The sequence below is a fragment of the Leptonychotes weddellii genome, chromosome 6, assembly GCF_054177405.1.
Source record: "Leptonychotes weddellii isolate Sample4059 chromosome 6, ASM5417740v2, whole genome shotgun sequence".
NCBI lineage: Eukaryota > Metazoa > Chordata > Mammalia > Carnivora > Phocidae > Leptonychotes > Leptonychotes weddellii.
This window is the reverse complement of record NC_138374.1, coordinates 117,361,656-117,389,487: the sequence shown is the minus strand read 5'-3', so window position 1 is coordinate 117,389,487 and position 27,832 is coordinate 117,361,656. Positions and strand designations below refer to the sequence as shown.

The 27,832-nt window shown below is 33.3% G+C and overlaps 1 protein-coding gene across 1 annotated transcript in view; it reads right to left on the bottom strand.

Moving 5' to 3' along the window:
• Positions 1–27,832, bottom strand: part of KCNT2 (potassium sodium-activated channel subfamily T member 2) — a 214,330-nt gene that overhangs the window by 121,070 nt on the left and 65,428 nt on the right. Inside the window, exon 11 of the mRNA XM_081825152.1 lies at positions 11,948–12,056. Coding sequence (XP_081681278.1) covers positions 11,948–12,056 — 109 coding nt within the window. The remainder of the gene's footprint in view (positions 1–11,947; positions 12,057–27,832) is intronic.

Sequence of the window (27,832 nt, the reverse complement as noted above, 5' to 3'; positions counted from 1 at the left end):
TAACTACCAATCACTGGAAGCCTTGCCAATAGCATAAACAGTGGATTAACACGTATATTGTATATTATCTGTATTATATACTGTATTCTTACAACAAAGTAAGCTAGAGAAAAGAAAATGTTATTAAGAAAATGATAAGGAAAATACAATTACAGTACTGTACTATATTTATTGGGGAAAAATGCACACATAAGTGGACTCCTGCAGTTCAAATGCATGTTGGTCAAGAGTCAACCATACTAATAAAATCTCTCTATGGTAGCAAGCCTCCTGAAGAAATAATGGTTCTCATATCCTGGTATTCACAGAATAGGGCTGATCTGTGTAACCAATAGGATATTGTGAATGTTACAGAGAGGGACAGCCAGGGCTATGTCACAAAAGACATTGTGGTTTCTGCCTTGCTCTCTTTTAGGTCAATGTTTTCTGGGGCAAGCCAGCTGACACATCATAAGGACACTCAAGTAGCCCTAAGGAAAAGTTCAAGAAGTAAAGAACTGAGGCCTCTGGAACAGTCAGCATTACCTTGCCAACCATGTGAGTGAAGAGTGAACCACAACGGAAGCAGATCTTCCAACCCAAGTCAAGCCCTCAGGTAACTGTAGTCCCAACTGACATCTTCACTGCAACATCATAAATATCCTGATTATTACTCTCTCAAAATCCTGACCCACAGAAACTGTGAGATAATAAATGTTTGTGGTTTACACCACAAAGCTTTGGGGTTGTTACACAGCAATAGATAACTAATACATTACTTTATAAGGTTGTAACAAAAATTAATTGAGTTAATCTACAAAAAGTGCTTTAGAACAGTAGTCCAAGGCACCTGAATGGCTCAGTCAGTTAAGTGTCCAACTCTTGATTTTGGCTCAGGTCATGATCTCAGGGTTGTGATACTAGGCCTGGAGCCTGCTTAAGATTCTCTCCCTCTCTCTCTAAAAAAAAAAAAAAGTAGTCCTTGCACAAAATAAGGACTATATAAATGTTGACTGCCACTAGTAGTATGACTATAATAATAATAATAAGTTCTTAATATTATTTTTCATTTGCCCAAGGGGCAAGAGTTAAAGGAATAGTGCCCACTTTTGCAAAAGTAAATTATACATTTCTGAAGAGCAAATTGGCATTGTGTATTAAAATCAGAAAAGTACACCTACTATTTAACCTAGAAATTACACTAGGTAATCATCTAAAGCTTATCACACAAGTTCAAGAAAACCTCTTTTATGATATTGGGTATTTACTTATTTATTTATTTTCGTCCTGGACAAAACTGAGTCATAGTAAGCTGAAAAACAAAGAATGTTGAATACACACAATCCAAGGAGGAACTGATTGCATCAAAATTACTCATTTACAATTTCAACATATTACAGATTTCTTTTCCTTATTTTCAAACACATACACTTCCAAAATTTGTTGGAAATAACAGCTCAGCTCATTGCATTCACCTTGGTGATTTTTAAAAATAGCTATCACTTTTTAAATTTGCCTTATTTTTCATTCTTCATTGGAAGCTGAGTTAACATTCAAGAAGGAAGTTAACATTCAAGTAGCTACTGACTGATCATTAGTTTTAGTCTATGAATATAGGAATACAGAATAGCTGATAGCTTAAATGAGAACTTGGCACCAATGAAAGTTATTGTTATATTAGGATATTAAATGGCATTTGTCATGGGTTATAAAATATAACAATATGCTAACTGTATAATTTCATAAACCCATACAAATTATCTTTTACCAATCTAATGATTTCAGTTCATGTAAGCAAATTATTATAGTCTATACAAACATAACCCCTAGTCATAATTAAGTGAATAACACGTTCCCTGCTTAGATATCACCATTCACAAATGTTTTCATGGCATTAATTACACTTGATAATTTGGACCTTGAGGGGAAAAAATGTAAAAATATACAATCTATAAATACATTTAAAAACAACCATTATCAGCAAAATCACCTTCCAGCTAGTATTATGCTTCTATAAAAAATGAAATATAATTCATTATACATGTATTATATTAATAAAATTGTTACCCTACTTTATGGAATTCCATATCTTACTTATTCCATTTGTATTGACCTTCATTTTAATATAATTTCTAATAAGGACTTTGGTTGGATAATACATACACACACCACATCTATGTATCTCATATATCTATTCTTATATGGCTAGACATTTTCCTTCTTTCTACATTTATTCTTATAATAAATAAAACTGCAATAAATGCCCTTTTACTTAAATGTTGTGTGTAGTTCATATTATTTCCTCATGAAACCTTCATGTAATTGTGTAAATAGATGTTAGTGACTATGTGACTAGTGAAGGAGACAGACAAGGGAGAAACACAGTAGGATAGAACTGGGTTTTCCCTACACAGGCGGAAAAACTGTGGATTTTTTTTCCCTTTTCACTATTTCATAGATTGTTGTATATTTTTATTTTACTGAGTTATAGTATTACTTTTGAACACTGTTACTGGATCTTTTAAGTTTTTAAATTTTATACTATAGCCTGTATACTTGTAGTAATAAAATACTATGAGTCGAGCACTGTGCTTGTCACCCAAGATATAAAGCATTTAAGAAACTCATATCCTAGGGGCACCTGGCTGGCTCAGTCAGTGGAGCATGTGACTCTTGATCTTGAGGCTGTAAGTTCAAGCCCCATGTTGGGTGTAGAGATTACTCAAAACCTTTGGGGAAAAAAAAAAGAAGTTTCTATTCTAGAATTAAATGAACATCTAAGCAACTACAAATCAATTAGTAAACTGCTATAATACAAATTATGTTAAATGGGAGGATATACAAAAAAGAGATTAAGGTGGCAAAAATAAAATGATTTCTCACTTTCTTTGGTTCCCACAGTCAATTGATTATTAGGTCTACAGAATATATCTGAAATGATTGATGAATCTGTTCTCACTGTCCATATCCATCATCACCACTCTGGTTCAATCCCTCAGTCTCTCTCACCTGAACATCCTAATAGCTTGCTAAATAATTACTCCTGTGAAGCTCTTTGTGCTCTCTCTACTGTACTCCACGTATCCCCTGGAGTTACTTTATTATCTAGTTAAAATGTTATCCCTTTACCTATAACTGTCATCAGTCACTCACTACTTCTCCAGCAACATTCCAATTCATTAGTAAAGCCTAATTCACAGTCTCTCTCACCTATTCGTGTGTGCACAGTATGTTCTCATGCAGTCTGTTTTGAGGCAATGTTAGACAAACATCCCATGATAATATTATAGCATTAGGATATTATAATATCCTCGTATTAGGATCTCATTCTTCTAGGGTTAAAAATCATATTTTAAGAGACTTTTCAATACAAAAGTAATTACTCCAGGGACAAATATATTATATTAAATCATGAAAACTTTACCTAAGTAGGTCTATCAGATTGACTAAATTCATCAATCAAAATCTGATGAAACTAGCACATACTTGGAATCATGAGTTTTGATATATATGGAGGGTGGCAAGGGCAGGGGAGGAGGATCATAAGGTCACAGCTGAAGCTCTACCTGGAAAGAACAGGCTCTATTAGAGTGGTATTCTTGGGCAGCACGTAAAAGTACACTGGCTCACTGGTTAAAAAAAGGGTGATTTAAAGAAAATGAGAAAATCTGCCATTGGAACAAACAGCTAGTCCATCTGATATATCATTATACCACTAGTACCTAGACTAACAAATTGTTCACAGTAGGACTCAATAAAAATGTTTTGAATAAGTAAATGAGAGTGAAAGAAGATAAACCTGTTCTTTATAAATCATTGTTATCAAGAAACTACCTTAGAGACTGAAAACCATAGATCTAGGATATGATAGAATATGCCTGGCACTTTCCAAAGACAGAAGAAGAAATATCCTACTCTGGCTTTCAGAACCATGAAATTGAGTCTTGGAGAAATACAAGACTATAAGAAAATTAATGGGGAAAAACATAAAGATGCTTTGAGTTAATTCAATTTTAAGTGGTCCACAAGAAAATGGCTTGAAATACCTAATGTTCAATGGCGATTTAATCAACTGTCGAAGAGAACAAACAAGAAAGCTGGTTGGCTATTTAATAGACCCACATATTAAAATTTTAAAAGCTACAAAAAAAGTAAAGCAAATAAGTTACTGATTTTTTTTTGTTAGGAGGAATGAAAGACAAGAAAATATTTCACTTAAAAAACAATTCACACCAATGTTAATTTTTTAGTTTTGATTAAACAGATATAGTTATATAAGAAATTAACATCCTGGGAAGTTGTGTGATAAGAAGGGTATACGGGAATGCTCAGTCCTGTCTATACTAATCTTCTATCTAAATTATTTCGAAAAAAATGAAAAAGCAAATGCAATTAAAAATGAAATATTGATTTTTTAAATTTTTAATTTTTTAAAGATTTATTTATTTATCTGAGAGTGAGATCAAAGAGCAAAGCAAGGGGAGGGGCAGAGGGAATGGGAAAAGCAGACTCCCCATTGAGCAGGGAGCCTGACTGGGGGATCCATCCCAGGACCCTGAGATCAGGACCTGAGCAGAAGGCAGACACTTAACAGACTGAGCAACCCAAGTGCCCCCAAAATATTGATTTAATACTGAATTATAAAAATACAATTATAAAAGACATTTTGGGGACAATTGCCAACATTTAAATACAAACCAGACCCATGAAAATATTTGACCTTCTTAGGGGTGAAAATATTATGCTGGGTATATAGTAGAATGTCATTCTTTGGAAAAGCATGCTGAAGTTAACAATGTGTGTGTGTGTGTGTGTGTGTGTGTGTGTGTGTGTATGGAGAGAAGATTAAGCAAATGTGAGGAACTGTTAACTGTTCAATGTAAATGGAGGGAATACAAGTTTTCATTGTATAATTTTTAAGCTGGGTGTTTGATTTTTTGTAAAGTAAAAATAGTGAAGAAAGAAAAAATTTAAAGACTCTCTAAATTGTGCTGGTCTTCAACATGGCCTTAGGTTAAGTGGCTTCTGATGATCTCTGCAATAACACAAACATCAAAGAGAATATTTTCATCTGAAAACAGAGAATTTTCAAAGTTGGGGTTTTCATCTTTTGAAAATGTAGGAATTCAAAGCATTATGTTCTTAAGTAGGTTGTAAGAATGAAATTTAAACTGATATCTATGTGGGTGTTATATGGGAAAGGAAGAAATTATTCAGCATGAAAAACTCACACCTTACCATTTGGTGAAAGTCAAGCATTGCACATACATATGTTATTTAGAAACAGCTAACATAATTTCCAATATTTATATTACTTGGAAATATTTTCCACTGTCTTTTCTGGGTAGAAAAAAGTGAAGCATTGGGATGTCTTATGTTTCAGCAAAAAAATTAATAGTGAGTAAACTGAGACAAGACCTTCATTTCTTAGTCAAATCATTTCTCCAAGATTTGTGTGTGTGCATGCATATGCACACATGCACGTGTGTTTATTTTAAACAATATTGTTTTTATAATGGTAGTCATGACTACCTACTATAAGAAATATGTTTATACAATATTGTCAATGATATTGTTAAAAATACTTTCATCTATACTTTTAACTTGTATTGCAATTGAAATCTTTTAAATTTTTTTTTTTAATTCCCAGAACTCCTACTGTTCTAGTATAATGAATCATTCTTCTAGGCATGTTTTAGTTGTGAAGTAGAGAGAATTTCATTCAGTCAACACTTTACTATTGAGGTATGATTCTTCCTTTCATTCATGAACTTTAATTCAAATTCTGTTACTTATGAAATATCATAGCCAAAGCATGGAAAATAAAATTCATAGAAAATTCACAATTTATAAATCAATTTTTACATTCTTTATTCTAACTTTTACATTTTCTACTCATACAAATTTATTTATAAAATGATTTTTAACATTCTTCTCTGCCACCTGTGGGTGAAAATTTACCAATATGATTTTTATGTCTTCTTGCATCTGTTAAAATGAGGTAGAAAATTTTCAAGGACCCAGTATGTTGAAAGAAAATTAGTTGACAAATGAAAGGCAACTGAATATTCACTCGTAGATGATATAACCCTTTATCTGGGATGTGAAGATAAAGTGGCAACCTAAATTTAGCAATTGATTTATTCATACAACAGAGATTCATCTCCCACTGATTTTCTGGGTATTTTCATCTGACGAGGAGACAAATAGCAAACTTCTTTTAGATTCAACTAATTGGAGAGCTCAGTTTATTCTTTAAGTTCATTCAAGGCTTTTCAATAAAAGAGTTCTTTTCCTAATAAAGTACATTTTTTCCTTATGTTTCTTTTATTTTGGGTTTGTTTCTTTTTTAATGAGTGAAGAAAGAGATAAGGGTTTGGTTTTATTCTGATTAAAATTTGGTCTATAGAAACATGTCTGAAAGCTGAAATATTATAATGTTTTGCTTTTTTCACCATGGTTTTTCCACAAAGAGGAGAATATTTGTGAAGGGCTCAACAATGTAGAAACCTTTTTCCTAGGTGATTTCTGATCAGATATATGACCTTGGAGAGACTTTACAATTTAGAATTGCTAGTCCCACAAGAGGCTTCCAGAGAATATAAGATGTTACAAAACCACATTTTGTATTAGTCATAGCTATGGAACACTGCCATTACTTCTTCCTATGTTTCAGTACCAACTGCCACTTCTTAAAAAAGAAGTGTATTGATGAAAAATATTTCTCACTGGAAAAGAGATTTAACACAACCAAAGCTATAGTACCATTTGACTTTTGTTCTACAGAGGTTGACAAAAAAATAACCGACCAGAAAGAATCTTTTAAAAATAATGATGTGGTAAAAGAATGCTGGCATCGATATACTGGAAAGAGGAAACTAGTGAGTTCAGGCTGACATTGGAGGCACAAAGATGTAGCAGCCTATTATACCACACAAATGGTCATCACTACTGGCAAATGTACTGGGGAACATGAAGACTAGAAGTAAGCCTACAGGCAGAACTCATGGATACCCAGGAAAGAAGGAAAGGGGAGTGTTTTGACACAGCCATGATCATGACATGAACTAGGGTTGTGTCAGTGGGTAAGCCTGGGATACTCAGGGAGTCTAAACTATAGGACTTGATGGATTGAAAGCAAACGATTGAAGAATGATTCATGGATTTTGGCTTGAGTTCTAAGTAGATGGTGTTGAGAAGAATGGGACAGAAACAGATTTTAAGTCAGGGAAAATCAGTAAATATTTCTAGATATCTTAATTTTGAGACTGCTGTTAGAAACCTAATAGGAGATATTGACTACACAGAGATACAACACTGAAGCTCATAGTGAATACTGAGGGAGAGATGTAATTTTGGAAATCATAGAAATGAATGAGACCCCCTAAGGAAAAAGTATGTAAGGAATATTGTAGAAAATCTTATTTAAATAATATGGCAATTTTATATCTCGCTTTCCAGTGCTTACTCCTTTTATTTATTTTTGTAGTCTCACTGCACTCCTTAGGATTTCCAGGAAAATGCTGAGTAAAAGTGGTTTGGTAAGCATCCCTGTTTGTGCCTAATCTTAAAGGCAGACTTTCAATATGTGGTCATTATTTTTTCTTCTAGGTTATTGTGTAGATAATTTTCCTTAGGCTAAGGAATGTTTTCCTCGTAACTGTCTAACACTTTTTCTTTCTTTTTCTTTTTTTCAAATTGTAAATGGATACTGAATTCTCTCTCAAAAGTTTCTTTTGTATCCATTGAAATACTATTTTCTCCTTTGACATGATGATCTATTTCTGGAATAATTTCAACTTGGTGATGATATATTATTTTTTAAATACATTACTTTGATAGTTTTGCTAATATATTTTATATAATTTTTCGGGGTGCCTGGGTGGCTCAGTCGTTAAGCGTCTGCCTTAGGCTCAGGTCATGATCCCAGGGTCCTGGGATCGAGTCCCACATCGGGCTCCCTGCTCAGCGGGAAGCCTGCTTCTCCCTCTCCCCCTGCTTGTGTTCCTGCTCTCGCTATCTCTCTCTGTCAAATAAATAAATAAAATCTTTAAAAAATATATATATATTTTATATAATTTTTCAACTATGTTAATCAATTAAATTGGTCTCTAATCATTTCTCATGCTATCCTCAATAAGTTTTGTATCATGGCTAGGTCAGCCTCATAAAATGAGTTGGGAAGAGATCTTTTTCTACTCTTCGGAAAATATGTACAAGCTGAGAACTATGTTCTTTTTGAATGCCTATAATAAGCTGTAAAACATCATGAGCAATCCCCAGTCACTTTTCCTGGGAATAAAGATAATATAGAATTGTGAGGAGGATGAAAAATAGGTACTCAAGATTCATGATAATCATCAATTTGATAGGTACCAATTATGAGTGACTGATGTTCTTTTGAGTATTTTTTAAATTATAATAAACCTATGAGATAGTTTCTCTTATTAATCACACTTTATATTTCAAAGAACTCAAGCTGAGAGAAATTAAGAAGCCTGAGGTCATGTAGTTACTATATAGTAGAATGGAAATTTGACTGAGGATGGTCTCATTCCAGGATTTGCAGTATCGATCTCTTTACTTCGACTTTAATTTATCATAAAAAGGAAAATTGCTGAAAGCAAATTTTTCTATGAGCCATTTTGAGTTTATTTTCTTCTTAGGAAATTTGTGGTAATTAAAATAATCAAATTATCTATGAAATATATTTTTATGTTATTGAATCACATTAAAATTTGTAGTGGTTTATATTCAGAAATTCTGTATTATAGCTATTATTCTACTAAAGATATTTTCTATCTCCAGACTTACTATTTTTACTTCCCTCTCGTGATGAAATGAGTAAGAACATATCTTTTCTGCTGCTGAAATCATTCCCATATAGTCTTTTCTCTTATAACTCTCATCAAAGTGTAGATTATTTTAATTATAATTAATAATATAATAATTCATTCAAATGATATTGTAACAATTCAATAGTTTAATGAATGTAGTGATTTTGTTCAGAAGAAAAGGATCCATATATGATATGTCTGGTAGATGTGCATAAAGTAATAGTTGCTAGGTTGCTATATTGTTTTTACTTTTTAATATTTTATATATTCATAACAAATTTTGAAAGTTTCTTCTTTTCATCTTTTAAAAACATGGATTTAGTTTTAAAAAATACATAAATTATAGTCATGGTAGTAGTTCCACAATTTAGGGTGTATTGAAGAGGCTATTTAAATAAACAGAAATAAAATTACCTCATTTTATATCCTGTATAATTGGAATTGTGCTATTTAACACTCATGAAAATGAGAAGACAAAAATATAATGAATATTATCAAATGAATATTGGTTTAAGATTAAAGCAATTATTATTTTATTACAAATGATATTAGTTATCTATTGCCAAATAACAAATAACTACAAAATTCAATAACTTTAAGCAACCAATACTTAATTTCTCAAAATTCTGTACGTCAGTATGACTCTTTGGGTTGACTGTGGGTAAGTCAGGAGCTAGAGAGGTGGAGGGCCTGGGATGGATTAGCGTCACTTTCCATGTGATTTTTAATCCTTAGGGAGGTTAAATTGGGAAGCTTTACATGCAGTTCTCTGGGTAGTTTTCCGGTGAAGGGAAAGCAGAAGCACAAACTTTTAAGACTTAGCCTCTGAAGTCATACAATGTAGCTTTTGTCACATTCTGGTCACAGTCACAAGGCCAGCCTGTATTCAAGTGGTAGAGAACTACATTTCACCTCTTCGTGGAATAAGCCGCAAGATCCCATCAACACTGGACAGACACAGGGAACATGGTTCATTGAAGACCATTATTTTAACAGTCTACCATACAAACTAAGTGTCAGCTTGGTACACTGTCTTTTGAAAGGTAAAGTCTGTAATCTTTTAACCTCATGCTGAGATATGAAATTTATTATATTGGTTTAAGAGTCTCATACATCACCCCAAATTGTTTTATGACATTTTAATGAAACTAGGATGCTTTTATCTTTTTATAATATAAAAGAAGAGTTCCTCTGAGATGTTGTAATCTCAGCCTAAAAGAATACAGACATCATTAAAAGGAATTTCAGCAGGTGCCATAAATAAGAAATATTGTGATAAACTATCAGGATAGAACTTTTAACTATCCCATTCATTTCAATGGGCTTATCAAAATAATGGCAAGATAAGAATATAAAAGAGAATCAATGCAAATAGCCTTTGTAATTTTTTATTTGTAAAGGTGGACTATTTCAGTGAATTTGATCTATCTGTTGTAAACCTATCTAGGGCCTGTTAAGAAGAGGAAAGAACTAAAGTCTATTCTGAATTTTAGTTATAACACATTCAAAATTATAAATTGTTTTCCCAAACTACATATTGTTTTAGGATCCACATATCATATCCATTTATTGAGCACCTAATATGTTTCAGATATTATTTAACCCTTACTGCTAATCTTAACCAATGAAAGAGAGACATCATACATATGATATATAAAGTAACAGAAGAGAAAAATAGGGCTCAGAATACTAATTTGGCTATCTAAATCTTAAGTGGTGGTACTCAAATTTAAATTCACATCTTTAGGACTTATGTCATTACTGCCTTCCTAAAAATTATATCATAATAAGTCATTATCAGGTACGATAAAAATTTTACAAAAATATTCCTTTTACTAAATAATAATAAAATCAAGGCAGCTTAGTTGCAAAGGTCTTTTAGATAAACAACTGGCATTTCTTGAATGCTAATTACATATGTAACAGGTAGCAGACGGAGAATTTACATGTATTTTCCATTAAATTTCACAAAGCCATTTACAAAGGAGGTGCTCTTATTTTTAATTTTCAGTTTAAGGTATTTAAAAAAAAAATTTAAAAATTAAAAAAAAAATTTTCAGTTTAAGGAACAGGTTAAAAAAAAAAAAAACATAGCACCATCATCACAAACCATTTAAACCAGTAGTAGTACTTAAAACAAACTTCCAAACAGATACTAAAATGCAGCCACGGTTAAGAGCCATTAATTAGTTTGCTATACATTTTTAGAGAAAACTGATGCCATTAGAAGCAAGAGTAAAAGATAAAAATCAGCAAACTGAATTGCAATAATTTCGTGGTTTTCTTGATATTATTTAGAAATTTTTTAGTGTTTATAATTTTTCAATTAAATATCATATACAAATAGGTAAGCATTTTAAGATTTGTAAACACAGATGAAGAAAGTACATTTTGCTACCACTTTGTTAAAATGACTTACATTTTAATGTTTGCAGCTTTAAATTATTAAGGTGAAATGTTAAAAAAAACAAGGATGTTATTTTTTTTTAAAAAATGTACATAAATTACTGCCTGGATCAAAATTAGTTCCTACAGAAACATTTAAGAAAAAAATAAACTATCACCTTACTGTTCATTTTCCAGTTTAAAGTATAATCTCATATGAAATTACTTTAAAAGTGGTGTCTCTATGAAAAACTCACTTGTATGTTTTTCTTGAAATGTTTTCAAAATCTGTCTGATCTCCAAATAAATCTATTTTAATACATTTGAATATATTTTAATATTACTCTAATGCATATGTAAGCTTACATATATATTAAGTAATCCATAACAAAGCACTATCTATGTGTAAATGTAAGTGTAAATTAATAGCTGCAGCATTCAAAACCTGTGTTTATACTATGCATAAAACTATAAGTGCTAATCTATTTATAGTCTTACCAAGGTATCCAGTAAATTCAGTTGCTTAAATCACCAAATTATATAAAAAAGTACAAATTCACTCCCCAAACATTACCTTGCCACTTTTTAAAGTGAATAAATTCTCTCATAACAAGCAGATGATAAAAAAGAAATCCTTCTATTCTATGCAATCATGAATATATTAAGTTGACACTAATTTCAGAGACATAACTCTTACTATCGCAGTTTGAGGAAATTCAAAGTATCTCAGTTGAGACTAAACTTACCAGCAAATTTGATATGGAATTTATTTTCAGGCTTTAATATCTGGACATACAAAGGGCAATTTGGAGCAAAATCTTTTACAGCCCATGCTCTCAAAATTGTTTGGTGGTCCTGAAATGATAAATATCAAAAGATCATGAAATAAATTGAAAAATTGGTAACATATAAAGTAAAAATCTTCAATTGGTGTGTTAAATGTTCACATCCACAGTTTAAAATTCAACATAAAAAATAATGAATTGTAAGGACTTATTTTTAAAGATTCTTACTATTTCTATAAAGGAGAATAACAATACCTAGTTCAATCAATGCTAATTCCCAGCACTTAGAAAATTAGCAGCGATTAGGAGGAAAGTTTCTTGACAAGCTTAAAAGTAATCTTCTTAGAAAACAATTGAGGGGCAGAGGCTTCAGAAATACAGCACAACTAATAGTTTGTAATAACAGTTTCCATGGAAAATAATATGAATTTATAACACTTTTAACATGTTTAGGAAGATTGGCAAAAGGGGAATGACTACAGTGACCATTCATGTAGAGAACATACCATTTTAAATTTTTTTGTATAATAGTAAAAGTAAAAGGATTTTTGACTCTATGGGTGTGTGTTGGAAAAGATCAGTAACTTTCAGATACTAAAAAAAAAAACAGTTTAAAAAAAAGTTTCTGAGACTGAGAAAAGGAATAAAAAGCATGCTTAACATTACACATCATATGACCCCATAAATTATTATTTAAGTATATCAAAGCAAATTATCAGAGAAATATGTCAGTTAGCCAATACATTTTGAAAAAGGAAACAAAATCATGTTCAAGGATACACTGTCCATATAGTAGTCATTAGCCACATGTGGCTGTCTAAATTTAAATTAACTAAAGTTAAGAATTCCATTTCCCTATCACACTAGCCGCATTTCCAGTGTTCAAAGCCATCTGTGGCTAATTCAAAGTTATATGAAACAGTGCAGATATAAGCATCTGCATCATCACAGAAAGTTCTATTTGACAATGTTGTTAGGGAAAGAAAAGGATAATTAAAAATACAAGTAGATATGAGGGATTGTTTACAGAAGTGCAGAAAGAAGCTGTTGTCAGTGGTTGGCAATTCTAAATTGCATGAAAGTTAATGAAGTGTAACTCAGAATTCCTTAAGTAGATAAGCGGACAATGTGTGTCTTCCAGGCAAACATTCAAAACATGATGATGAACCTGATACAGTGTGACAGTTAATTTTATGTGTCAACTTGGCTGGGCCATTAGGTGCCCAGGTATTTGGTTAAACATTATTCTGGATGAGTGGGAAATCCCAGAAAAGGGAGAAGCAGAGAAAGAAGTCACAAATTCTGTGTATAAATTTACACGACATCGGCTAACCTCTAAATCACACATGCATGGGACAGAATAAGAGCAATCTCAACTGAGATTTGAATCACTGCCCACTAGAAGGATGATAGAGTTTGCATTCAAGTGAACCAAATTAACTGCTTGCTGAAACAAGAATATCAACACTCTTCAGAGGAATATAGGAGACAGACACCAAGGCTCCACAACATAATATAATATTCAGAATACATTGCAAAATTATTCAGTATATGAAGTGCCAGAAAAATGTTACCTATTTGTTAATTTTATGGGAAACAAACAAAACTAAGTCCAATAAACATTAGCCTTTACATGATCTAGATGACTGAAATCAGACTAGGGCTTAAAGCAGGTAATAAAAGTATCATCACTGAGGTAAAGGAAATATGCCCACAATAAATAGGAAAAAAACTCAGTAAAGGAATGGAAAATATTTTTTAAATTAAACAAAAAGCTCAAATATCTGAAACATATTCACTGGATGGGCTGTGAAGTATAACGGAGATGACCTAGGAGAGTCAGTGAACTTGATCATAGATCAACAGAATTTCTCGAATTTGAAAAACAGAGAAGAGGGATGGAAAAGGAACAGAGTTCAGGGACTTGTGCAACAATGTAAAAATGTCTTATATAATGAAATTGGATTTCCAGGAAGAACACAAAGGAGAAAATAGAACAGAAAATGATTTGAAGAACTAGTGGCTGGAAACTTTCCAATTTTGTTAAAGGCATAATTTTTCAAGTTCAAGGAACTCAGAAAATCCCAAACCATGTAAACAAAAAACTACCACACCTAAGAACTCTGTAGTCTAATTATTGAAAACCAAAGGTAAAGATAATATTTTGAAAGCATCCAAAGAAAAATAGTTGTATGACCAAGGACTCTCATCAGAAACCATGGAAACCAGGGGACAGGGAAACAATATCTTAAACTCCAGAATGAAGAGGGGGGAAAAAATTTAAGCCATAATTTTATAGAGAAAAATCCTTAAAAGAGATGAAATAAAGGACTTTTTCAATTAATGAAATCTTAGAAAATGTGTTGTCATCAGAATTATACTACAAGAAAATTATAAGAAACTTCTTTATGCTGAAAGGAAATGATACCAGAGGGAAAGTCAGAACTTCGGTTATCAAAGAAGAGTATCAGAAATGGGTAATATTTGAGTGAACAAAGATAATTTTTTTCTTTAAAACATGTATATCTTTACAGAGAAAAATTTATAGTATTGTCTTGTGGAATTTGAAGTTTATAAAAATAACAGAAGAATAAGCACAAAGTTTATAACTTTAATATTGTTCAATATTAAAAAATAAGTAAATTGTGCAATATTAACATGAAGCAGACTATGAAGAGTTAAGCCTGTGTAGTGTAGTCCCTACAGTAGTCACTAAAAAAATTTCAAAAGATAATTTCTAAAAAGCCAATAGGCATAATAATAAAAAAAAGTAGAAAAGAGAAAACAGAGGAACATGAATTGGTAGGGAGAAACAGAAAACAATTTAGTTAGACCTCCATCCAACCATATAAATGATGGCACTAAATGTTAATTAACTGAACATATTAAAACATAAAGGATATTTGAAAAACAAAACTAAAACTCAACTATAAGCAATTTAGGAGAGAGGGCACCTGGATGGCGCAGTCGGTTAAGCATCTGACTCTTGATTTCAGCTCAGGTGTTGTGGGATCAAGGCCGGCATCGGGCTCCATGCTCAGCTCAGTGTCTGCTTGAGATTTTCTCTCTCCCTCTCCCTCTGCCCCTCCCCTGCTTTCTCTCAAATAAATAAATAAATAAAATCTAGTTACTGATAAAAGTTACTGATAAAAGAAGTGATAATAAGAAAAAAAAACCTTCAATTTGAAAATGAGCAAAAGATCTGAACAGACACCTCACCAAAGAAGATACACAGGTGACAGATAAGTACATGAAAATATGATTAACATCATGTATCATTAGAGAATTATAAACTAAAACAACAATGAAATACCACCACACAACTATTAGAATGACTAAAATCCCAAACACTGACAACACCAAATACTAGTGAGGATGTGGAACAGTAAAAAGTCTCATTCATTGCTGGTGGGAATGCAAAATAATTCAGCAACTTTGGAAGACAGTCTCCAGTTTCTTATAAAACGAAACATAACCATACCATATAATCCAGCAATCGTGCTCCTTGGTATTTACCCAAATGATTTTTCCACCCAAAACCTGCACTTGAAGCTTTACAGCAATGGATAAAACAAAGAGGTATATCTAGACAACAGAATATTATTCAGCAATAAAGAGAAATGAGCTGTCCAGCCATGAAAAGACGTGAAGGAAACTCAGATGCATACTGCTAAATGAAAGAGGCCTGACTTAAAAGGCTGCATACTGGGGTGCCTGGGTGGTGCAGTCTGTTAAGCGTCTGACTCAGTTTCAACTCAGGTCATGATCTCAGGGTCATTAGATGGAGCCCTGTGTGAGCACGGAGTCCTGCTTAAGGCTCTCTTTCCCTTTCCCTCTGCCCCTCCTCCAGCACAGACTCACTCTCTCTCTTTCTCTCTCTCTTTCAAATAAATAAAATTTTTTTTTAAAAAAAGCTGAATACTGGGGCGCCTGGGTGGCTCAGTTGGTTAAGCAACTGCCTTCGGCTCAGGTCATGATCCTGGAGTCCCAGGATCGAGTCCCGCATTGGGCTTCCTGCTCAGCAGGGAGTCTGCTTCTCCCTCTCCCGCTCCCCCCTCTTGTGCTCTGTCTCTAAAATAAATAAATAAAATCTTTTAAAAAAAATAAAGATAAAAAAATAATTAAAAAATTAAAAAAGCTGAATACTATAGAAAGTGTAAAAACATCAGTGGTTGCTAAGGGGTTTGTCAGTGGGGGAGGGTGTAGAAGTGATGGATAGGTGGAATATTGGGGATTTTTAGAGCAGTGAAAGTATTCTGTAGGATATTGTAATGATAGATAGATATCATTATACATTGGTCAAAACCCATAGAATGTATAAAGCAAAGAGTGAACCCTAATGTAAACTATGGACTTCAATTAATAATAATGTATCAATATTTGCTAATCAATTGTCACAAATGTACTACACTAATGCCAGATGCTAATAACAGTGGGAACTGGGGAGAAGGGATGCTGGAAATTCTCTATATATTTTGCCCAATTTTTCTGTAAACCCAAAACTGCTCAGAAAAATGGTATATTAAAAAAATAAGTAAGTGCGCAAAGTGTGAACTTTAGAGTCACAAATTCTGGGCTCTAATTTCACTCTAAAATTTACAAACATGTGCATGAGTTTAAGTTACTAAACAAATCTGATTGTCAGGACAAAAGGTTTGATTACATTTGTAAAGTGGATGCAGACAGCTTGCTCTTCTCATTTCACTTGACCTCTGGCAACATGTGACATGTAGACCACTGGCTCCCTAAAATTTTCTCCCGAGGCTTCTGTGACCCCAATACCCCTTATAGTCCTTTGGCTTTCTTACCCCACATTGAACTCATCTTCCTGCTGATAATTCTTCCTTTTCCTGGAGGTGGATTTTTACCAGCACCAAATCTGCAATTCCTCCATCCCTCATACCCCTGCATTCAATCAGTCTTCAAGTCTTGTTGATGACACCTTCTAAATATTGCTCTAATATGTCCACTTCTTTCCAACCTCCCTGCCACAACCTGAGTCCAAACAGTTGTCACTTCAGGCTTGGAGAGAAGGCAACAGCCTCCAAATCAATCTATTTTGAGTTTTATATATATATATATATTTTTTTTTTTTTTTTTTTTTTTTTTTTACTAATTCTGTGTTCTTATCAGATTTACTGCCGCTTCAAACGACCATCTGATTGGATATTTGGCTACCGTCAACCCGGCAGTGACTTTCTTTACTTTTAGCATCAAGTCCCAACTTCTTAACAAGGCTTGCAAGACCTCGTATCAAACTCTCCCCAAACTACTTCCCCAGCCTTGGCACTCTTTATTCCAGTGCATTCTCCACTGTTGAGCCTCCAGGACTTCTAACGTGGACCAGGACCTCTGTCATGTATTCTAGGAGACCTTCTCCTTCTTACTGAAATCCATAACAGCTGTTCCCACTGTGTTTGCCCATCATAGTGTGAACCCACCTTTTTTTTTTAAGTGGATCCCCACTAAACGGTCAGCTCTAAGACAAGGGCCATGTTTTATACTTCATTCATCCAAAGTGCATCTCTAGTACTTCACTTTCATTTGTTTTCCAAAGATGAGTAGGAGAAACCATATTGACTTCACAAAGATATTGTGAGCATTAAATGAGATGAGGCAAATAAGCATCCAGCACACAGGAAGCACTTAGTAAATATGTCAAGTCAGTGGATAAATAGTTGATTGAAATACTGATCCTAAAAGCCCATAAATCTTCCTTGTCTCATTCATGCATTGTGCCCTATCAACAAGAATCTATTATCCTGTGAGTGGAGCATTAAGTAAGGAAAAAGGAAACAAGGTAAGTGTACAACGGCATAAATGTCACATGAGGAATAGAAAATAAGTATTTACTAATACACATAATAAAACTGGCACAGAAACAAGATTTTTAATTCATTCTTCTAACAACAGAGAATGATATTGATCTCTTTTTTTTTTCCCTTGCTGACAAAATTCAGCCTGAAATAAGATAGTCTGAATTTAATTGTAACCAAAAAGTAGAAGTATCGACCATGACAACTTTGGAATAAACAGTCTAAATAATAAAGGAAGGTAACATAGGGTATTACTGGGTCATCGTAGGTGTCTATTGCTACTGTGAAAGCAGAACATTTCACCTAAAGTCAGTTTATCTAAAAATTAATTGGCCAAAATCGTCTTATAAAATTCAATTTTTATAATTTGAAATATCTAAAAATTATTTGTTGGCATTCTAAGGGTCTAAAATACATCACTATACCTATGAAAAGGATCTTCTTTCCAGAACTCCAAATGACCCATAAAAGAACTCAGATATTTTAGATGAAATTTTATACATGAATTGTTTCCCACCCCTCTATGAGAATTTGTAATTTTCATTAGATTCTTAAATACAGTCTATGACTCAGAAAATGGTAAGACATTAGTCTCATCAAAGGTCACTTTCAAGCCAGTTTTCAATTTATAAAATACATCTGTAGCACTAAAAAAAATGATAGATTTATTTTTTATATTTTGAGTATAGTTTGCTAACTTACCTACTGAACACATTTTTTAGGATCAAGTAAAACTGAATTCTGAAACTTAAAATAATATATGTAAAAAAATTTGACCCCAATTTATAGGCAGCTAAACAATGTAGATACAACATTTATATAAAGGTAAAACATCTTGCAGCCAACTGGAAAACAAGTCTTTCCTAAACACAACTCAAATGTATTGTTTTATAAACAACTCCTGCCAAATATAATCATTGCCCAGAGAATAATATATTCCCAGAAGTTCCTCTAAAGGCTTTGCAGTAGACTCAAAAACATGTTGAGTGCAAGGGCCTATTTTGTTCACAGTTACATCGTCTGGGTCTAATAGGTAAATTGATAAATTATAAGCTTAGCTTGCATATATGTCTATCTACATATTGCATATATCTTAATATTTATTATTAAGTACAAAGGCAATTCAGGATGTTCTTAAATAAAATACTTAAAAATGAAGTATATAACCAAAAACCCTAATAAATATAAAACATTAAGATATTGGGGCACCTGGGTGACTCAGTTATGCTACTGACCCTTGATTTGGGCTCAAGTCATGATCTCAGGTCCTGGGATTGAGTTCTGCTTCGGGCTCCATGCTCAGCATGGAGTCTGCTTGAGATTCTCTCTCTCTCTCTCTCCTTCTGCTCCTCCCTCTAGTGCTGTCTCTCTCTCTCTCAAATAAATAAATTTAAAAATTCTTAAAATTTTTTTTAAAGTGGCTGGGTGCCTGGGTGGCTCAGTCAGTTAAGCGTCTGCCTTCAGTTCAGGTCATGATCCCAGGGTCCTGGGATTGAGCCCTACACTGGGCTCCCTGCTCAGCTGGGGAGCCTGCTTCTCCCTCTCCTCCCCACTCATGCTCTCTTTCGCTATCTCTGTCTCTCTCTTAAATAAGTAAATAAAATCTTAAAAAACAAAAACAAAAACATAGGACTGCTAGCATAATTTCTTCTTTCTTCCAAGTTTAAACAGAAGGGATCTGACATTATGTCTGAAACCGAAACATTATCTTGGATTTCAGTTTTAAGACTGCTTATATTTCCTGCTCTTTCCAATGTTCTCTCAGGGATTGTAACCCCAGTTTCAATTTCCATTCTTACAGCTGAGAGTATACTACTCCTTACAGATACATCATGGCAAAAACCTGATTGCCTGTCTGAAATTCCGTATGTTACATATTCCTAGAATCTTCTTACCAGTAATTTTGGCACTGTGTAGCAGGTCAGTTTTATGGCCAGTTAAATAACACATCTACTTTCTGCCTTTGCTTGTCAAGAACCAAGGCCTATTTTGTGCTCTGCTTCTCAAAGCTGAAATCCTGTATTATTTCTTAGTTCTTGTTGGCCTAAATTCCAGCAATTTGCCCAGAGTCATATATCCCTTAAGTAATATCTTTTGCATACTTATGTCCTCTCCCAGATTCTTCAGGAATCACCGTCAATACCAAATCTAACTCCAGATCTTAATCCTCTTGAGTCTTCCCTGATTTACTCTTTTAACAAAGTTGAGACCGTAGTGTCTTAAAATCTCACAAAGTTCATTGACAAGTGTCAAGTGAATAATAATTAAAGTGATTCATAAAGAGGCTAGGCTATCTTGAAAGCATATAACTGAAGTTCAGTGACGATCATCTGTCAAGAATTTACCAAAAAGGTATTTCTGGACAGATTAAAAAATGAGTGATACTAGTGATCCCAGGGTGTCTTAGCAAGTTTAAAATTCACAGTTTGAAATTCTGTGATTTTCTGAATTGGAAAGGAAGATGCTTTTGAGAACAGATTATTAACCACTAGGTTGAATAACAAGCAAAAGACTTTGGAAAACCCTTCTAAATAACTTATGGTACCTTGTATTGCATAATGAAATAATAGAAATGAATATGTGTTAAAGTGTTGCAATGCTCAAAATGGATCTGCTTAAGACAAAACAATATTCTTTTTAAAAAGCTTAAATTGTGAAGGGTAGCAGAATATGCCTTTTTAGCATAAAGACTATTTTGATCTGATTATTTTTGAGAAAAAGCAGCCATTGGAGAAGCTCTTAAACCAAAGTAGAATCTACCCTTTAAGCCTACATTCATGAGGGAAATCTCAATTTGTAAGGGTGCCTCTCTTCCTGTACCAAGAAGAGAAGGATGACTCTAAACCACAGCTCTTTATCAGTGGAAAAGGCACCAGATTTAAATCTGCATAACAACCTAACTGTACTTTTCTTGATAACCTCTCAGAACTAGTCTCCCCACTCCAGCATCTTTCTTTTGTCATTAGCTGAAGATAGTATTTAAGGTGATGACTTGGACCATTTGGGGGAATTTTGCTACTTTCCTGGGTATCTCCCATGTATACCTGAGGTATACGTATTAAATTTCTGTTGTTTTTCTTTTGTTATTCTCTCTTTTATTACTGAGGGGGGAGGGGAGACCACCCACAGAACCTAGAATGTAGAGGAAAATTATTTTTCCTCCTCTACAATTACAAACATTTTATTTCAGCTCTTTCCTCATGCTGTCTGAAAGGGTCAGATAGGGAATTTGCTGTCTGCGTGTTTGATGATTGTTTGCCTTCTACTCTAAGATTCCATATGTTCAAAAATGCATGTAATTATCAGTAAAAAATGAACATCTTTGACATTTAAGAGGAAAGATAACAGCATAGTATAAAATAAAATTTTTTTAAAAGTTACAACTTAAAGTCTTTGGAGTCAGATGACAAAGAAAGCTTTAAATTTTCCTTCAGTTTCATTTCCCAACAGCTTGATTTCCTGTCAGTTTTCTTCCTGACTATAGATCCTTTTCTTAGAACATTTACTTTAGAAAAAGTCCAATTAAAATTCTTTTTTTCTGCCCCTTTGAGAATTAAATCTTCTCCCAGATTCTCACTAGTCTTACAACCCAGAAATGTCTTTCTCAAGAACCTGAGGGCCATCGTTCTGAAATGTAATCAACAAAGGAGTTAGAGCCCCTACCTCCCAGTCTCTGTGGGAAGGCAGGACCCTACCCTTCATAAGAGACAGTTAGCAAATGATGGCATAATCACATGGACCAATCTCCCCCCTCCAGTACTTTTCCACCTCGTTCATCCCAGAACTTAAAAATCCTCCAACCTTTTGTTTCCAAGGAGTTGAGTTCAATCTCTCTCGTTTATTGCAACAGTCCTAAATAAAATCTTCCTCGCCTGTTTAGCAATGTCTGGTGCAATTTTTCCTTGACACAGACAGAATAAAGTGTAAATATTAGGTCTTTGAGCTAGTATTCAAATAGCTAACCAGAGTCTTGCTTTATTAATCTACAAATTGGAGCTAGTAATAACTTCCTTACAGGGTTGTTGTGAAAAATACATCACAAATATAATATGTATAAATATATATAAATGATCGCTAGCCTGTAATTTATATTTAGTGATGGTTAATAATTGAGAGGTGTTATTATGTATTTCTTTTCTTTTTTTTTTTCAGTTCCAAGAAGCAAAAATCAGTTGTGCCAAGAAAGCTAAAAGAGCAAAGCAAACACTACAGGTTTTTTTCAGAAGTAGGCCATTTATGTAAAAATCCATATGCCCAGTTCAGCTCAGAAAATCAAATTCTTTCACTACTGCAAAGAAAATCCATCCAGAGGGTAAATCTATTATGCTGAATACATTAAAATGACTCAGTGGAGACTTAACTTTGAATAAATCTTTTTGAGCATACCTAATGAGAGACTGAGTGGACAAGATATTGAAAAGGAAAGTGTCTGAACCTCTTAAAACATACCACAATATGACATCCTTCATTCTGTCCATTCACCACCTCTTAACTTTCAGCTAACTATCTAGGACTGTGATTCTAAAGAATGTCTGACATCCTCAGCAACTTCAGTCTGTCTACATTATCACTCTCTGTTACCTCTATACCCACATTCTCATTTCCCTGCTTACCAGCTTGTATCAAATGTTTCACCAAATATGCAGACCCTTGCATAAACAATCATTTTGCTTGCCTCTCTCAATCAGGCCTACTCTACAGGCAAAACTACAACCTTGCTAAATTCAACTCTCTTTCTACTACTAATAACAGATGGTTGACACAAACACACATATATGCTAAACAGGCCTTACTTCAAATTGAGAGTCCATAATATCACATAGGAGATGAACATATCTCCAGGCCATTTACTTTCCTGATGCTCTAGAGAACTATTTCATATAGTTCCTCAAACCTCTACCCTCACTTCCCTCTTTTCTGATGATCTCAACTACTATGAGAAAATAGAAATAATAAGAAAATTTCCATAGCGCTCTCCATCACATCCAACTACATACTTGCCTCTTGTTAAAATGGGTGAGCATTTTACACACTTAGCAAAGGGAAACTTTCTGCTATATAATGGATCATATTCTATCTTGTACATCCTATGACTTTATTCTTTGAATTCTTCACTTTTCTCTCTGGTGGATCATTTCCTTTAGTATACAGACTTGCTAAAATTTTTTCCCACTAAAAAAAAAAAGAAAAAAGAGAGAAACAAAGTTTTCTTTCACCACACATTACCATCAGGTACTGTGGCATTTCTCTGCTCCCATTTACAGAAACAACTTCTGAAGTCTGTACTTGCTGCCTCTATTTCCACTCTTGCTATTTAATTTTAAACTTTCATTTCTAATTCAAGAATTTAAAGCTATGAATCTCTTTTTAGGCACTAGTTCAGCTATGTCCCCTCAATTTCAATATGTGCATTTTCATCACAATTCAATTAAAATAATTCTAATCGTCCCTGTTATTTTGTATTTTACTGATGGCTTATTTAGAAATGTGCTAATTTTCAAATATTTGGGTATTGTCCTGCTGTAGTTTCATTGTTGATTTCTAATTAATTTCTATTATCATCAGAGAATATACTCTGTATGTTTTCATTCTTTTAACTTTTCTGCTATTTCTTCTATTGTCCAGCATATGATCTTTCTCTGTGAATGTTCCATACACATTTGCAAAAAATGTGTATTCTGCAGTTGTTGAATGTAATGTTCTATATGTCAATTAGATCTAGTTGGTGAAACTGAGCTCAAGTTTTGTTTTGTTTTATAACCCTACCGATTTTCTTTCTACATGTTCTGTTAGTAATTTGGAGAGCAATATTGAAATTTCTATCAATTGTAGATTTTTACACCTCCTTCCAGTTCTGCCATTTTGTTCATGTACTTTGAGGTTTCACGACAAGTTATGCACACATTGAGGAGTGTTATGTCTTCTTGATGCATTGATTCCTTAATTAACACAAAATGCTTTTTAGAGAAGATCCTTTAAAAGAAATTGAGAAATAATGGCTTATGTATTAAGAAAGAATTCTACAAAGATTGAGAGCGCAAAGGCAAGTGGAGAAGGGAATAGCATGAAGGAAACAAAGGTACCAATGATAATTGAACAAAATAAGGAAAACAATACAAAATGTTTTCTACTAGGGGACATTTGGTGTTCTTAGAAGGAAGAGCTCTAGGTATATGGAGGGAGTATAAATTGGAATGAGGGATCTAAGGACATCAAAAGTTTGAAATAGTGAGTGTTGCTTTTATCAAGAGGTTAGACCTAAAGAGGAGGAAGAATTGTAATACCTATAAGAATATAAGTAGTTTGAAGTAATAGGCACCATAAAAATAGTCTAATGAAATAAGTAACATGGTGTTGCTTTATGTATTCCTGTCTTAATAATTAATGAGCTTTATGATTATATTTTAAGTTAAGCTTTCAAAATTTTAAATTAATCATTCAATCTAAAAGGTCAATCTTCTCTAACATTTTATATGCCTCTTCCCCAGTGTTCACTCCTTAATATTAATCACCAGCTGACATTCTATGCATTTATTTAATTAGTATATTGATGGTCACTTCTACTAGTAGGCCAGCTTCATTAGAACTGAGATTTTTTTTTCACTGCTATGTTCATAAATATATCTTCAGTTGGTACATCGATGCTTGGACAATAAACCACTCAATAAATATTTGTTCAATGAATGAATGGTTAAAAGTGGTGATAGGGTTACCCTACAGCACTTTTATTCCTATGCTATGCTCAGGTCTAAGAAGCAGGTCTAAGAAGCATACAAATAATTATGTCAATTGTCCCTAGGTAAATTTGAAGTTAAGTGGACTGAGACATGTAAACCTTACATGAAAATGTAAATAATAAATTTACTTAGGGTAGGATAGTAAGTGCAGATAGCAAATCTGCAATAAACAGCAATGAAAAAATAATGAATGTTAACAAATACCTATAATATACAGTGGATTTTTTTATAAAATTTAGGGTATGGCAGAAAATAATACAAAAAAGAAAATATGTAGTCAAAGTGACCACTGGGTCTTCAGTGAACAGTGTGTACATAGTCACCAAATTCTAAATGCTTATTGCGTCCAACATTTAGACTTAATCAATAAACAATGGCAGAAGACTTAGTTTTGATCACAGGACAAAAGGTAAATGATATCAGTCTTCAAATGCAAAAATGGAAGTACCAAAGACCAAAATTGGATCATGGAAAATTGGGAATGAAAGCTGAAGGAAAGAAAGAAACAAATGCCATATTCTTACAAAGCAGAAATACAAAATATAGTATCAGCACTTTAATGGATTTAAAGTCATTATCTTCTTTTAGGAAACGGACTAAAAATGGGAAGTAGAACAGACAACTGATGCCTGAAATCCTATATACATATATATATATTTTTTTTTCTGATTAAAATTTTAAACTGTGGAACCACTTTTATGTACAAATGTGTGACCCGTTCAAACAGTAAGCTATTATCACCATGGGAAGCAGTTTGGTCCAAAGAAAGGAGTGTTAAAGTTGACCTGACCTGGGTAGAGCCCAGACTCAGCCGATCTGGGAAATCTAATTAACAACCCTGAGCCTTGGTTCTCTCGTCTATAAAACAATTGTGGTGAGCATGAAATGACATAATGTGCACAAAATGCCTGACCACATGAAAGCTACTCACGAAATGTCAAATTTGTTTGGTTCCTTTCTGCTTGTTTGCTTTATTAAATGGACTCGAAAAAATGAGCTAAAATATGTGTACCAAGAGTAGCAACATGGACTAGAGCTCCAGTTCTATATAAACATGTAAGATTTTTATAGAAAATTAGCATTACAATATTAGATGTTTTAAAAATGTTATCATTCTTCACAATAAGTTATGTAGAAAAATACATGTTTGAAAGTCTGTTATCTTTAAAATAAAAATAAATAAATAATAAATAAAATAAATAAAAATGTTATCGTCTTAAGAAAAAAATGGGCATTTTCTTTAAAATGCAGATATCATGTGCTCCATTCTTTTTTTTTTTAAGATTTATTTTTTTAGTAATCTCTACATCCAACGTGGGGCGCAAACCTACAACCCTGAGATCGAGAGTCACGTGCTCTATTGACTGAGCCAGCTAGGCATCCTTGAGCTTCATTCATTCTTTTAAATTAACGTTGATCTAGAATCATCAAAAGGATTTTTGACTTTAATGAAACTACACTTAATGATTTTTTAAAAATAATTTTTGTGATTCAAAAAAATTTACTAAGGATGCTGCTATAGCCCTTCCAGGTTCATGATTACCCTGTGATATCTGAATAAAGAATATAAAACTTTACATAGGAATACATTTATTTTTATGAAATATTATTAATTCCAAAACAGAATCCTTTGGAATATTTATTCATTTTTCATTTTGATATTCACAGCTCTGCCTCTCCCAATTAGAATACACAGAAACTAATACTAGATTTGGCAGTATTCTGCCTGGTTTAAAAAATATTATTAAAACAATAGGAGATGGGGTGCCTGGGTGGCTCAGTCGGTTAAACATCTGCCTTCAGCTCAGGTTGTGATCTCAGGTCCTGGAATCAAGCCCCACATGGAAGGGGGGGATCCCCTGCCCAGCAGGGAGTCTGCTTACCCCCTCCTTTTGCCCCTCTCCCGCTTGTGTGCACTCTCTTTCTCAAAAAAATAAAATCTTTTAAAAAAAATTTAAAAAATAAAACAACACAACTCATTCAATTTTGCAACTCAGCAATAATAAATGCATGTGTATCTATCAGAAATAGTGTGCAATCAACATTTTTCAAAGGTGTAACTCTATCAAAGAAAATAATATAACATTTCCATAATAGAATGATTTAAAAAATTTTTTTGAGTATAGATGACACACAGTTACATTAGTTTCAGGTGCACAACATAGTGATTCAACATCTCTATACCTTATGCTATGCTCACCACAAGTGTAGATACCATCTGTCACCATACATCACTATTACCATATCATTGACCATATTCCCTATGTTGTGCCTTTTATTCCCATGACTTGCTTATTGCATAACTGGAAGCCTATACATTCCCCTCCACTTCATCTGTTTTGTCTAACCCCCCACTCTCTACCCCTCTGGCAACCATCAGTTTGTTTTATATATTTATAGGTCTAATTCTGCTTTTTGTTTGTTTATACATTTGTTTCTTTAGATTCCACATATGAGTGAATTCATATGGTATTTGTCTTTCTCTCTCTGACTTATTTCACTTAACATAATATCCTCTGGGTCTATCTATGTTGTCACAAATGGCATGCTCTCATCCTTTTTTATGGCTGCATAATATTCCATCACGTGTGTGCACTCATGTGTGTGTGTGTACCACATCTTCCTTATCCATTTGTCTATCAATGAATACTAAAGTTGCTTCCATATCTTGGCTATTGCAAATACTGCGATAGTAAACATAGGAATGTATATATCTTTTTGATTTAGTGTTTTCATTTTCTTTGGGTAAATATTGGTAGTGGAATTACTGGATTATATGGTATTTCTATTTTTAATTCTTGGGGGACCCTCCATACTGTTTTCCACAGTGACTGCACCAGTTTACATTCCCACAAACAGTGCACAAGGGTTCCCTTTTCTCCATATCCTTGTCAATTCTTGTTGCTTCTTGTCTTTTTAATTTTAGCCATTTGCATTTCCCTGATCATTACTAATGTTGAGTATCTTTTCATGTGTCTTTTGGGCCATCATATCAAAATGATTTTGAACCACATTTAGAAAAATTTCTGTGGAAGTATGCCTAATATCGAAAATTTAGCTCTATAGGTTTTAAAATTTTATTTCCTCCACACAACAGATAATGCTAACTCATGTGCATAAATATAGCAGGAAAATATTGCAAGGTAAATCTAATATATTAAAAACAATTATTGGAAAGGTTCATTTTAGGAAAAAATATGTAAAAAAAATTAGTCTAGGGGCACCTGGGTAGCTCAGTCGGTAGAGTGTCTGCCTTCTGATCAGGTCATGATCTTGGGATCCTGGGCTTGAGC